At 40.6% G+C, this 14,134-nt stretch overlaps 4 protein-coding genes across 8 annotated transcripts; 2 read left to right on the top strand and 2 right to left on the bottom strand.

The window, feature by feature from the left end:
- Positions 1-135: 135 nt before the first annotated feature.
- Positions 136-2,109, top strand: LOC135596120 (uncharacterized). Its single transcript, XM_065087937.1, has one exon. The coding sequence runs from the start codon at positions 240-242 to the stop codon at positions 1,914-1,916; it is 1,677 nt and encodes a 558-aa protein (XP_064944009.1). The 5' UTR covers positions 136-239; the 3' UTR covers positions 1,917-2,109.
- A 1,485-nt stretch (positions 2,110-3,594) lies between these two features.
- On the top strand, positions 3,595-4,965 carry LOC103969054 (xyloglucan endotransglucosylase protein 7). The gene is made up of 3 exons (XM_009382468.3): positions 3,595-4,061; positions 4,131-4,324; positions 4,394-4,965. Exons 1-3 carry the CDS (start codon positions 3,720-3,722, stop codon positions 4,776-4,778), a joined length of 921 nt encoding a protein of 306 aa, XP_009380743.2. The 5' UTR covers positions 3,595-3,719; the 3' UTR covers positions 4,779-4,965.
- On the bottom strand, positions 4,920-7,054 carry LOC103969052 (cold-responsive protein kinase 1-like). Of its 2 annotated transcripts, XM_065087939.1 has the most exons (8): positions 6,964-7,054; positions 6,817-6,880; positions 6,397-6,555; positions 6,209-6,330; positions 5,927-6,140; positions 5,541-5,772; positions 5,282-5,432; positions 4,920-5,206 (listed from the first exon to the last, which is right to left on the bottom strand). In XM_065087939.1, exons 1-8 carry the CDS (start codon positions 7,048-7,050, stop codon positions 4,949-4,951), a joined length of 1,287 nt encoding a protein of 428 aa, XP_064944011.1. In that variant the 5' UTR covers positions 7,051-7,054; the 3' UTR covers positions 4,920-4,948. The 2 variants fall into 2 exon arrangements, with proteins under 2 accessions (XP_064944011.1, XP_064944010.1); XM_065087938.1 differs by having other exon boundaries at positions 6,209-6,555.
- A 3,454-nt stretch (positions 7,055-10,508) lies between these two features.
- LOC135585081 (homeobox-leucine zipper protein HOX17-like) lies at positions 10,509-14,040 on the bottom strand. Of its 4 annotated transcripts, none has more exons than XR_010480804.1 (4): positions 11,361-14,040; positions 11,224-11,303; positions 10,861-11,121; positions 10,509-10,751 (listed from the first exon to the last, which is right to left on the bottom strand). XR_010480804.1 is itself a non-coding variant. In XM_065087928.1 (4 exons), the coding sequence occupies exons 1-3, from the start codon at positions 11,659-11,661 to the stop codon at positions 10,884-10,886; spliced, it is 627 nt and encodes a 208-aa protein (XP_064944000.1). In that variant the 5' UTR covers positions 11,662-14,040; the 3' UTR covers positions 10,509-10,751; positions 10,861-10,883. The 4 variants fall into 4 exon arrangements, 3 of the variants coding, with proteins under 3 accessions (XP_064944000.1, XP_009380740.2, XP_064944001.1); XM_065087928.1 differs by having other exon boundaries at positions 11,216-11,303; XM_009382465.3 differs by having other exon boundaries at positions 11,365-14,040.
- Between the last annotated feature and the right edge of the window lie 94 nt (positions 14,041-14,134).

Here is a 14,134-nt window from a genome sequence, read left to right as displayed (position 1 = left end):
AATCCTAGCACAAGTGTTTTACCAACGTTGCACCTTTCTTGGAGATGGACCCCACTGTTGTTACCTCCAATCACAAGGTAGATGTTTGTAAGGAAGAGTAACGTTATAACAGCATTTTCCGAAACATAACTCGAGGCGGTACGCTCACCGGTTAGCATTACTTGTTGCTTTCTTCCCCCTTAGGGTTTCGATCAAGGGCCTAGGGTTTGAGATCGAGGGTTCCTCAACTGGTGGCGCCCATGGACGCCTCCCTCTCCGGGGCGGTCATCGCGAAGCGCCTCGCCTCCTGCAACAGAACCGCCCGCGACCGCGCCGTTCGCGCGCTCTCCTCGTGGCTCTGCCGCCAGACCGACGACGCCGTCTCCGACGCCGACCTCGCCAAGATCTGGAAGGGTCTCTTCTACTGCGTCTGGCACGCCGACAAGCTCCCCGTCCAAGTCGACCTTGCCGGCCGTCTTGCCGCTCTCCTCGAGTCCCTTGCCGCGCCCCTCGCTGCACGGTACTTTGAGGCCTTCCTCGTCACCATCCGCCGTGAGTGGGGCGGCATCGACTTTCTCCGCCTCGACAAGTTCTACCTACTCATCCGGAAGTTCCTCCGCCATGCCTTCCTCCTGTTGAGGAAGAACGCGTGGAATCCGGACCTCGTGGCCCGGATGATCGGCATCCTTTCAAAAAAATCGCTCCTTGCGATCGATAGGTACCCGGCCAATGGCGTTAACTATCACGTCACCGAGGTCTTCTTGGATGAGATTGAAGATCTCCTTCCGCTCGCTTTGGAGACTCTGGATTCGATGCTGAAGCCCTTCATTTTGGTGGTGGGGAAATCTACTGATAAGGTGCTGGTGAATAAGATCAAGGTGAATATTTTTGACCGATTGCTCGACAATGGAAGGAAGCTGTTGAATGTTGAGAAGGCTGGAAATCGGGTAGACTTGGGCAGTGAAGTCGACAGACTTGGAAATTTTGCTTTGTTGCTACAATTTGCAAAGATGTTCTTCGATTCAGCTTCAGCTTCAGAGACTCTTCAGGGAAATCGGAAAATCTTATTTTGTTTGCATGAAGATTTTCTCAAGTTGGAGAACGATTTACAAAAATCTGGAATTCATATCTCAGCCCAGCGGTTGGAAAATGGGAGCTCAGGAAATATGAGTGGTGTAGTGATTTCAGAAAGCACTGAGCAGATTGAGGTGAACAATGGAGTTGTTGATGGTGGCTCAGATGATAAGCCCATTAAGAAGCTGAAGAAATTAAAGGAAGCTTCAGATGGAATCAAGAAGAAGAAGAAGAAGAGTAAGACTGGAAAAAAGAAAAAGTCTATGGATTCAATTATGAACCGTAAGATTGTCGAGATCGCAAGTGAGGTTAGCGATGTTGTTAATAGTACAAGTTCGAAGGAGGATATGGTGGAGACCCAACAGTTGATTGATTTCAATGAATGCATGATCTCTAATCTTCAAAGACAATTTGAGAATGCTGCTGTTGAAGCAGGTATGGCAAATGATGGTGATCAGTTTAGTGTGCTGCCGGCAACAGCTTCTGCTGTTCCTTCTCTAAAGAAGAGGAAAAGAGCGAAGAGTGCAGATGCGAACGCCAGTGAGAGTGGGAATACTGCTAATGGGACTGTTGGAAAGAGTGGTGAGAAAAGTGTTAAGAAGGTCAGATTTTCAATGAAGAGTAACCTGGTCTGGAAGCCAAATAATCCGTTGCCTCCACAGTGCTTGAGATTGCCACCATCTGTTACTCCAAAAGGTAGTGCACTTAAGAAAGGAGTTCCACCTGGACCCATCAGGGAAACCCCTCCCACGATTAAAAAGATTAAGGTGAAATCAAGCTCCATGAAGAAGAGTAAGAAGGGAGTTAAGAGTCCTTCTTCAGCCATGAAACGCCTTAGAAAGCTGCAGAGCCTTTCTGTGTAGAGCAGCATGATTTGTGGTTATGGTTTGTGCTTTGGGTTTGAATTTTATCTCTGCTGCTGTTTCTTTTATCTTCAGAGTTTAGCTCTACAGTATGGTGCTGCTTCTTGTCATCATTTGGGTTTTGAGTGTTGGATGGATATCAACTATAAATTGTTGATTACACCTGTAACAAGCCACAAGCTGCTATTTTGAATATTGTACTGTTAGCATGCCTTGTTAGCAAGCTTCACGGTGAAAAATTCATGAGCTAGGTATTAAGGCCATTCCCATTTTCTTGTTCATCTATCCCAATTTATGCTGAAAATATCTGAGTATCTATTTCAGTGTCTAATTGAAGATGTTCGGAGTAACCCATTAATCAACCTTTTTGTCCAATTTTAGCCCTTCATTTACATAACTTGATGCAAATTATTATGTTTGATGATATGTAATATAGTCAGGAACCTTTTTGTGGTATTTAAGCTGATGATGTTGCAGCCATTATCAACTTCATATGGTTAAAAAAAGTTTTGATCATTGCTTTTGCAATTTAAGGAAATAGATATTGTGGTTGCGATTCTACCTACTACTTTGACATTATTCTTTTGCTATGCTCAGTTAGGTATGACTGCAGCAATGTTACTTTATTATTTCAACTGTGCCACATTCAGATAGGAACATCCAAGTGGAACCAAATCCATCACCTTAAGCCTCCAAATCTGTCATTGCATGATTACTACTAACCTGAAGAAAATAGTCCACAGATAACATGTGCAGTATGCTCCTCTAACTTGTTCATAAATTCCAACCCTAGATCTTCTTCCAATCTTCCCACTAAATTGATATCATTGTCTTTAAGTTGCTCTTGAGTACTATGCTGCCATTTTGTATCCTAGATTCTGTGATTTAGAATATATTCTTCTCTCTATAGAAAAGTCATATAGACAAGAATATCGGTGTATGAGGCCATAAATATTCTTATCCATATGCATGATTAGATTCTGCATCATGCACCAATTTAAGAATTCTTTGTCCCCAATTATTGTTTCTTCCAAATGATTGAGTATGGTGAATTCCTCTTGAGGATTCCTTCATACTTTTGTCACCTGGAGTCTGGACCACCTGAATGCATGCATTCTAAAGTTCATCCTTGATCATGAGCCTCCACTCATAGTCTCTATAGTATAAAAATTGCTAGTTAGATTGTCCATTGATGCTTTGCTCTAATTCATCTTTGCTAATGTCCTATAGAAGGTGGCAGGTATGTTGGAATGAACCCTAAAGGTGCAATTGCAGATATGAATGGAAACGTTTTTTGTTCACAAAAACACAGCAACAGTTTCATCAGTGTGCTGATATTGCTAATTTGATGCCAATATGATGCTAATAGGCCCCCATCATGTCATCATTACACAGGTGTGAGCACATTAATGATTTTTGTATGTACGTCTGTAGCAGCAGGAATCTATGAAATCAAGGTAAAGAAAAACCTAAGATTTCTGCCAAATTCTTGTCTAGTTATAGATTCCATTAGACATGGGAATCTGATTTTGATTGGATTCAGAAGTGATTGCAGATTTGGAATATTGTTGCATGTGATATGATATTGTTAGAGATTATCAATGTGATGTGAAATATATAACATAATATATAAGAAACAGTGCTGTGACACCAAACTTAGACATCTTACTCATCTATCAAGTGAAGCTTTCTTCTTGTCAAAATCTTCATCCAATCCATCAAATCATTATTCCTCTCAAATCTCCGTAATAGACTTGTTTCCTCCTCTTGCCTATATATGTACACACTTCTCTCACCATTTCTATGCATAAGCACAAGTGCTCTGTTCTTAAGTCACAAGCTTGCTCGCTTGAGGGCATGGCCTCCTTTTCTTCCTGTAACAAAACTGACCTCTTTCTCTTGCTTGCATTGCTCTCTGCTTCTGCAAGTGCTGCTGCATCAGTTGTAAGTTTCTACCGGGACGTAGACATCACTTGGGGCGACGGCCGTGCCAAAGTCCTAGACAACGGGCGGCTCCTCACGCTCTCGCTTGACCAGTCCTCCGGCTCTGGTTTCCAGTCGAAGAACCGATACGTATATGGGAGGTTCGATGTGCAGCTCAAGCTCGTTCCGGGGAACTCTGCAGGAACAGTCACCACCTTCTATGTACGCACCTCTCTCTCTCTCTCTTCGTGTTTGTTGATGTACTGAGACGACGGAGTTGCCGCATTGAAGCTGTCGTCGGAAGGGGTAATGCACGACGAGATCGACTTGGAGTTCCTCGGCAACCTCAGCGGAGAACCCTACGTCCTCCACACCAATGTGTTCAGCCAAGGGAAGGGGAACAGGGAGCAGCAGTTCTTCCTCTGGTTTGATCCCACCAAGAACTTCCACACCTACTCCGTCTTATGGAATCCTAAACACATCGTGTGAGTAATCGTGTACTGATCAACATGTCCTAATCTTTCATTTGGGCTAAGCATTTCCTGATGCTGCAGCTTCTACGTGGATGGCACGCCGATCAGGGAGTTCAAGAACAGGGAGTCGATGGGCGTGCCGTACCCGACGAACCAAGCCATGAGAATCTACTCGAGCCTGTGGGACGCTGACGACTGGGCCACCCGAGGTGGGCTGGTGAAGACGGACTGGTCCAAGGCGCCATTCACTGCTGCCTTCAGGAGCTTCGACGCCGATGGCTGCCTCTGGACTTCCGGAGCTTCCTCCTGCTCCTCCGGCAGCAGCTCCTGGATGTTGCAGGAGTTGGATGCTACCAGCTTGAAGAAGATGAGGTGGGTGCAGCACAACTACATGATCTACGACTACTGCACTGACGCAAAGAGGTTCCCTCAGGGGCTGCCCCTCGAGTGCTCTGCCAGGCCATGATCATTGTTGGTGGTAGATAATGACACCATTTGAAGTCAGCATGCGTTGCTTGTCCATGTATTGTTCATGTATATGATGAAATGCTTTGACATTGTAAGAATAAATAGCAGATCCAGTATTGTCATTTTCACAAACGCCTCAATGGCTTCTAGAGTTGACTTTGTTTCTAACTAAGATGGAGAAATTCCTATGCCAAATCTACTCTTTCTCTCCAAAATTGTAGGTCTCACTGGAGCTGAAGATGGTGGAGTCCTGCATGTCAACATGGCAACTATTTCTGACATTGGAGGCCTCAAGCTTGGATGTGGCTGAAGGCACAGCAAAGCAACATGGCAGACTTGTAGCACATCTTTTTCCAGGGCACCTTCTTCTAACAACCTGGAATCCACAAGGTCTGTCATCTTTGATCTCTCATATAACCTCCATGCCTGTAATACATACATGATCAGCATTTCTTCCTGTGCAGATGCAGATATGAAGAACACATGAGGGCAGGGATTTACATATTCCGGTAGATACTGCATCTCATTTGGAAGAGAAAGATCTGTGTTCTTTCTGCAGCTAATGATCTCAAGCACCAGAACACCAAAGCTATATATGTCAGCTTTTTCCGACAACTCTCCTCTCAAAGCATATTCAGGTGCAGAATAGCCTCTGAAATGTAGTATGAACTCAATTCTCAGCATGAATGAATTGCAAAAGTGCAGATATAATATCCAATTTTCCACTTGTTATGATATTAACAGCTCATGATCAACTTACAGAGTTCCTGCGAATCTGGTGCTGAGATATGCTTCGTCTTCAGGGAAGAACCTGGCCAGGCCAAAGTCACTGATCTTAGGTTGGAATTTGTCATCAAGGAGGATGTTGCTGGCCTTGATATCTCTATGAACAATCCTCAAGTTTGAGTCCTCATGCAGGTACTGCAATCCTCGAGCGACCCCGATAATGATCTGGAATCTAGTCTTCCAGTTTAAAGATGTCTCACTCTTTCCTGTTCCTTGCAATTGTTAGCGGTGAAAATTCTAATTCACAGCAACATGAAGTGATGGTTTCCTCAAAGTAAAGATGAACATGTCAAAGACAACAACAAGAAAAGATTGAGACAAAATTGAGCACGAAATGATGTAGCAGATTGAAACACAGACCAGAGAATATGCTGTTCAAGCTTCCATTTGTCATGCATTCATATACCAGCAGCCTTTCTGCACCTTCCGAGCAGCATCCAATCAGGTGAACAAGATTCTTGTGCTGGATGCTGGTTAACATCCTTACCTCAGCAAGAAACTCTCTTTCCCCTTGCTGAGATTTGCCAACCGAGAGCTGCTTCACTGCAATTATTCTTCCATCATCTAATGTTCCCTGTTAGAAGATCATTTGCAGCTGTTATAGTTGAAATCAAGTAAGCATTCTCCTCTACTAATCATCACCTTATAGACTGGGCCAAATCCTCCTCCTCCAAGCTGGTTCTTTGGGTGGAAATCTCTCGTTGCTTTCTTCAGAGTTCGATAGTCAAAATAAGAAATGGTTCGAAGATTACCGCTGAAATTATCTGGAAATACAGACACGAGAAGGCTTAAGATATGATTCTTGTTTTGTTCATACAGTGAATTGTTACCTGCAGGGCTTTTGGTAGAATTGGGAGTCTTCCATGTAGGCTTTGGTTTTCTGGATTTCCAGCAAAGCGCCAACAGAACTACTAAAACGACGATAAGAATTGCAATCACGCCAAATGACATGAGTGATGCTTGAGCAATTGAATGTGCATGTGAGAACTCTGCAAGAAGGTGGTCAGATGATGATGATGATTGAAGGCTGAGTCATGTTATTTAGTGTGTAGATTATGTTCTGAGTAATATATTTGAGATTCTCTTGCTAATGTTTTTTTTAGCTTTGATCATACAGATCAAACCTGACATAGTTTCTGCCAATTGCAGGGAGATGGAATGACCGCTACCAATCTTTGGATCACCAGAGATTGCATCATCTTTCATCGAACTGTTAAATCGGTGTACTGAAAAAAGTCTGTGTGACTTACCTTGCAATAACCGGCGAGCCATTTCGCGTCCTCTCATGCAGATGAGGTATTCATCTCTTCCTCGCTACAGAACGAGTGTGTGTGTGTGTGAGAGAGAGAGAGAGAGAGAGAGAGAGAGAGAGAGAGGTTGTGATATGGTTGGCTCACTTGCACTGATGTGGTCGGCGTCGTGGGGAACGAGGAGGGCCGGCAAGGAAGCTTCGTTGTGTAGCGCAGCGCGGCGAGGTCTCCCATGTCGCCTTCGCTTCTTCTTCTCCCACTGAAATCGGTGTATATATATATATATATATATATATTCCGGCGCTCTACTGCTTTTACATGGCTTCTGCCCTACTGCAATGGCTTGCCATTGTTTGATAGGATCAAGGTGGGGCACGAGAAAGAGAGGTAAGCGGAATGGTACTTATGAGAGTTATCCTTCACACATTATTCTCACTCTTGCTCCCTTAGTAATGTCACTAATGATCATCATGCATCCAAATATTTTCATTAATGGATCGTCCGTCACTTTTATCACTTGTATATATATTTGATAACGTGTTTAGGGCTGTAAAGTGATTGTTAACCAGAATAGATAAAATTATCCTAAAATGATCTATTTTTCACATTCCATGATTTGTTTTCTGTAGGTTACAATGCAGAGCAAAATGTCAGTTATGTTAGCACCCAAAATGTTAGATGAGAGTTTGGGATAATGATAGGTATAGATTGGATTTATAAGTTCCCATGTAAAACTTATGCGATGCACCCACTCCCGGTGAGTAATTGTTTGTAGACTTGTGACTATTTATTTATCTTCTAAAATTCTTGCATTCTCCTTTCTCCCTTGATGAGCGAAAATACCTAAGGAGAGGCGATGATTTCTACGTAGTTCTAATTTCTCGAGGAGGAACCAAAGAACCACAACAAATATTGGCTCTACAACTAAAAAAAGAGATATAAAAAGGTAAGTTAACTTTCATGACTGCAAGCTAGAGCTACTTGATATGAAGGCCACTCATGAACTTACTATGGTGGTAGATATTTTAAAAGAGTTCATAGACGGTATGATACCCGAGTTATCGAAAACTCTGTCATCACATAAAGGCATGGATCACCACATAAAGTTAGAGTCGGAAGTGAAGCTTCTAGCAAGATCATTATACCACATGGCCCCTCCAAAACTGACAGAGCTCAAGAATTATTTAGATAAACTACTAAGTGGTGGCCTCATCTACAGTTCCAAAACACCATTTGGAGCTCCAGTTCTCTTTCAAAAGAAAAAAGATGAAAACCTCCGATTATACAGTGATTGATAGGCCTTAAATAAAATTACAATGAAGAATAAGTATCTCATTTTGCTCATCACAGATTTGTTCGACCAACTGGGTATGACGAAGTACTTTTTCAAACTCGATCTTTAATCGGGGTACTAACATGTGCACATAGTTAAAGGAGATGAAGCGAAGACTACCTGTATAATCAATTACGAAGTATTCAAGTTTTTGGTAATGTCTTTTGACTTAATCAATGCTCCGATCATGAATCAATTGTTCAAGAAATATATATGCAAGTTTGTGATCATTTACTTGGATGATATCGTTGTCTATAACCAAATACTCGAGGAGCATGTCAAATAACTTCGAATAATATTTAAGATTCTTAAGATAAACACTTTGTTCATAAAAAGGGAGAAGTGTTATTTTGTCTAGATGGAGATATTATTCATGTGGCATCGAATCAGTGAAGAATCCATTCAAATGGACAAATTGAAGGTGCAGATTATAGCGGAGTGGTGAACACCAAAGAAAATATCGGAGCTAAGATCCATCCTTGGTTTTGTCAACTATTAATATACGCTTCATAGTTAGGTACTCGAAGCAAGTAACTCCACTGATGGAGTTGCTAAAGGAGCAACATTAGATATGGTCAAAAAAAATATGAAGCGACATTCTGGTACTCAAATTATCAGATTATGATAAGCTTTTCAAAGTCTACACCGATCCTTTGGATTTTACTATTGGAGAAGTACTTATGTAGGAGGGTCACTCAGTGGCCTTCGAGGGCCACAAGCTCAATGAGACAAAGCGACGGTATCCGATACTAACAACAGTGGTCTATATTGTCTATGAGTATGATGACATTACCTTCTTGGAATATGATAGTTACTTCTAAACTCAAAAGAAGCTCTCCTAAATCTAAGCATGGTGAGAGGTCTTTTTGGCTAAATTTAATGACAATGGAGTATAAACCCAAAAGAACAAATGTTGTGGTCAATGCATTGAGCAGGAAAGTGGAGTCGGTGAATGCTGTGAAATTAAAAGGCGAAGGCTAAGTAAGTCAGCTATATTCCAACTTTCTTTCTAAAATCAAGGATAGACTGCACAATAATCCCCAAGTAGTAACCCTTATACAACTAAGTAAAAAAAGTAAGACATGATAATTTTGGGTCCAAGAGGGACTCATCTATACCAATGAAAATAGATTTTATGTTCCTCAAGTGAATAATTTAATACTTAAACTCTTGAGAGAGTGTTATGATTCCCTTTGGGCAAGACATTCGGGTGTTCACCGAATGTTGGCTTTTGTGGAGAGAGCTTTCTATTGGTCGAAAATAAGGACTAATGTGGAAGAATATGTTTGGACATGCCTTATTTACCAATAAAAAAATGTAGAGCAGCAAAAGCTGATTAGACTTTTGGAGTCATTGCCCATATAAGAAACACCATGGAAAAGTATTTTCGTGGACTTTATATCAAGCTTACTGGCGGTAGAGAGACTTAGATCAATACTTATGGTGGCTGATCGATTTTTAAAATATACAACATTTTATGCTGCACCCCTACACTATTCAATGGAGGAGACAGTCAAGCTGATGATGAAGAATGTGATGTATTAGAGAGTCCTACACAATATTATTAGCAATTAAGACGCACAATTCTTGAGATGGTTTTGGACTGAGATGTTCAAATTATTGGAATCTAAGTTATATTTATTTATAAGTCTCTAACCCCAAATGGATGGCCAAACTAAAAGAATAAATTTGCTCTTTGAGCAATATCTTAGACATTATATAAGTGTCGACCAACGGGATTAGATAAAGTTGTTAGGCATAGTTTAATTTTCTTACAACTTACAATGAAACTCTGTATCCAACAAGAACCTCTTTGAGATAATTACAAGATAGTAGTCATTAACTCCTCGCACCTTGGCAATTGTTTATATTATTGGCATATCACTTTGCAAAGAAATGATATAAAAAATATAGATATTTCTTAAATTTACCTAGAGAAGACGATAAAAAAGATGAAGATGTGGGCAGATGTGAGAAAATAATAATAAGAGTTTAAAGTCGACGACTTGATGCTAGTGAAGCTCCAACTAATATCACTCTGATTCTCTTGACATAAAGTACATAAGAGATTGATATACAAGGATTCTTCCCAATTATCAGTAGGATAGGTAATATCTCCTATAAGTTATAGCTTTCCATGTAGCTCAAATTCACAACATTTTCCACATAAAAAACTTAAAAGCTTACCACTTTGATATGCAAAATATTTTCTAAAGTATTTCAACTCAATTGCCCCCCAATCAGAGCCGTAAAGTGGCGAAAGCTTCCTCAGCTAGAAGCCAATTGAAAGCATGAAGATAGATGCCTTCCAATACGAAGAAGCAATTATGAAGGCTTGCTAGCAAGCATCAACAGATCGTTCACCTGTAACACCTTCCTCAACATATCATTCACAATTAATTAATTATATATATATATATTCCATGCGGCTCAACTCAAGCTTGAAGACCTCCCAACAACTGTTCGGAGTCAACTCAACGTATTACAAGGGGTCTGTTGACTCGTTGCGTCCTCTACCTAATTCCGAGTTGACCCAACAAGTCAGTCGTAAGCCTTCAACCTCTTCCATGGAAATCTATGATCAGTTCCTTCTTCTTCCCCACTGTAAAATGATAACATGAGCTTCAATGGAAGTGCTTTAATGCATTAATCTTGAGAAAATAATGTGTATATGTATATAATTCTTCTTGTGAACAAGGATGATAAATAACTTGAATTGGTCTTCTTAATCTTCTCAGGAATTGATGGTGCTCAGTAGACTGCTCTCTTTCTCATCGCTCGTCATCTTCTCGCACGAGGAACACATCCTCAGCCGCGCTGCCTTGCGGTGCTCTATGGAGAGCTGCGGACCGGGCTTCACTACTGATCGCATCTCCATCAGCTCCCTCTTCAGCCTTCTGTTCTCGTTGGCCAGCCTCTCGCAGCACCTCCTCAAGAACCCGCAGTCTACCTCCGTCTGCTTCAGTTTGGTCCTGCAAGCGGATAGATCACACAGCCTCACGTCCATCACCACCACCACCACCTTAAGACACATTACGTGATTGAGATAGGGTTGAAGAGAGTAACTGCAGCACCTGGCTCTCCTGTTCTGAAACCATACTTCCACTTGCCTCGGCTGCAAGTGCAACCTCTGCGCAAGCTCTTGTTTCTGGTCCTGCCATGAGAGATCTATCAGTTAGTGCCGATACATATTAGGGTTCAACAGGTGCACGTACAGGAGCAAGCGTGCTGTGGGCTCTGAAGCTGTCTTCAAGCAAGGCCAGTTGTTCTCCGGAGAGCCTCAGCTTCTTCCTCGTGCCGCCACCATCTCTCTTCTCTTCCTTCTCTTCTTTGAACGAGGTCTGATCCAGGTTTTTGATGAAGGGCAAATCCCCAACTCCTCCTATCGCAAGACTGAGGGATACATTGCACTCTTCTTCCTGCATGGTAAGGTGTGGAGAGGACGGTGGTGCATATGAACCTGTTGGGTTCAGATGGTTGAAGTGGTGCAAGGTGATGGATGAGGAACACATATAAGAAGCAGTAACAGGTTCATGAGAGAGAGAGAGAGAGACAGAGAGAGAGAGAGAGGCAGTTTCCAGTGCTTTTAATGTGGGAAATAAGTGGTGTGCGTTGGGTTGCAGCACAGTGATGGCTTGTTGGACCAAAGAAAACAAAGACTACATGGGTCCTCTTTACAAGTCAGCATAAAAATTTTCCTGGCAGTTTCAAGGTCCCAATCAATTGTCATTCTGTGAGATGTTGTGGTAACTGATGACATTCACATTAATCAAATGACTTTATGACTTTACCGCCTTAATTTGTTTTGCATGATGTAACAACACACTGAATGCAGAGTATTCCAATTCCCATGTATCAGTATGAATCTTTAAGATAATTGCAAAGAAGAAACATGACATATCAGTTCTGTCCTGACATGGACACAAATCAGAAGAAACTTAAGCTGATAAAAACAACAATAAAACCATAAATCCTCACTATTTAGAATCGTATTCATCGGAATATATAAAAAAAATCAAATTCTCAATAAATGTATCAGGATAATACGAAAAAAGAGAAATGGAGGGGAATCTCCAATACAATTTCATTTGCTTATGCATTTACTTGGACACCATGTTTGAGCCTTATTGCCTGAGGTATACAAGTTTAGTACAACAAAACAAGGCGTTTGAACCGATATAAACATACACTTAATTTATTTTAGACTACAGGAGCTGAAGCATGTTCAGCTCCAAGTCTTTACCAAACAATATGAATTTCTCAATATTTATGATGATGTGAACAAAGAGGATTTAATGCTTGACAAAATAAAATACTGCTTCCCAAATAATGTTTGATTTCCAAATTATTGGTTTGGTTTAACCATTAACCATCATCACACAGACTTAGTATAAAGTCAAGAGTGGATGAGAATGTTTTCTTACAACAAAATTCCAACTGACTTTTCATATTCCTCCTTCAAGAATGGTCAAAGAAATAGTATGGATTTGATTTCTTCTTTCCATGGGGAGAATCCATCCACACTTGCCATTGCCCAATTCCTGTTACTACCTGCTTTTTGTATTATCCGGTCATGGTCATATGAGTAGAAGGCAAACTTCTCACAAGAGACAAAACAGTGGAGAATTCCTGCAAAGATTATGTGGTACTTGGGGAAAATCTAGGAAATTGTCATGATTTGAGAAAGAGAATGCACTTGATCACTTTGTTCAAAATCATCTTTTGTTGGATCCATTGCTAGCTAGCTTCACTATGACGAGAAGAATATCCAGTTCAACATAACATGAGAAACGTGTGCATGTAATGTTATAGCACACAGTCTGGAAATAAGGAAGCAAATTAAGAGCTAAATCACAAAACAATTAGTAATAATTAAAAGCATACTAGCAAAAAGTAACTTTCTCACTGTATGATTCAGCAGTGGTTAATCAGGTATCTAAGCAAATATGATAATTAATATCTAATTATCTTTATTGTCTCTCCTTAATTTTTCCTTGGCGGATTAAGGACATGCTGTTCTGGCACTCCAGTCAACATATATGCCATCACAGAGTAGTCCTGTGCCACTAGTGAAGCACCTCAGCATGATGCAACTTATAAATGCAAAACCTAAAACTAGGAGTTCTAATCAGGGTGAAGTAAACTACTTTGTGTTCAAGTTTCCACCACTATGGTTGCAGGCAATACCAGCATGTCGTTACCGGATGAGATTCTTTTGAAGGAAAGAGATCATGGACCACAATGGAATTAAATCTATAACAAGGCTTTGATGTCTTTGTAAATTTATGTCTAGTGGAAGATGGATATGGTGAATCTCTTCAATACGCTAATCCCCTTACGAATAAGTAAGCACATGTCAACCATGAACAGACTTAACAATCATAGAGATTGTACGATTTTAACAAATAATATAGCCTTCCAATATCCTTGTTCTTGTACTTACCACAATCAAGTCCACGCTGTCCAACTCTACAAACAATGATAAGGTGTTTCCATGTTTAGATAATAGAGAGACACCTGAGTGTCGTAATATACATTTATACAAAGCTTGGTCTAAAATAAGAACTATATCTATCATCCTTTATATGTATCTATGATTATGCTATAATTTTCAAATTGTGATATGTAGCTCAATACTTCAAACATCATATTCGTCCCATTACTTAAGCCATGTTGAGATTGCTTTTCTGTTAAAGAAAATATCAAATTTTCTGTTAAAGAAAATATCAAATTTTCTTTAACACTAACAGAAATCAACTAATAGGAGCTGTCGATGACAAAGAACCAACATCGTCAAACCTCAATGTAAGATGATAAGAAAAAGACTCATTATGACTGTTCCTAGCAAGTATTTAGTCTGACACAGAATGCATGTACTACCAACACGGCACAGTTTATGATGCTCGATTGACAAAAGGATTAAATCACCACACTAATATAAGCATTTATACAAGTTAGCATTCACATTTCAAGCTAATTATTATG

Source organism: Musa acuminata, chromosome BXJ1-10, assembly GCF_036884655.1.
Source record: "Musa acuminata AAA Group cultivar baxijiao chromosome BXJ1-10, Cavendish_Baxijiao_AAA, whole genome shotgun sequence".
Lineage (NCBI taxonomy): Eukaryota > Viridiplantae > Streptophyta > Magnoliopsida > Zingiberales > Musaceae > Musa > Musa acuminata.
The sequence above is the reverse complement of the archived record's forward strand: the minus strand, read 5'-3'. Positions and strand labels throughout refer to the sequence as shown.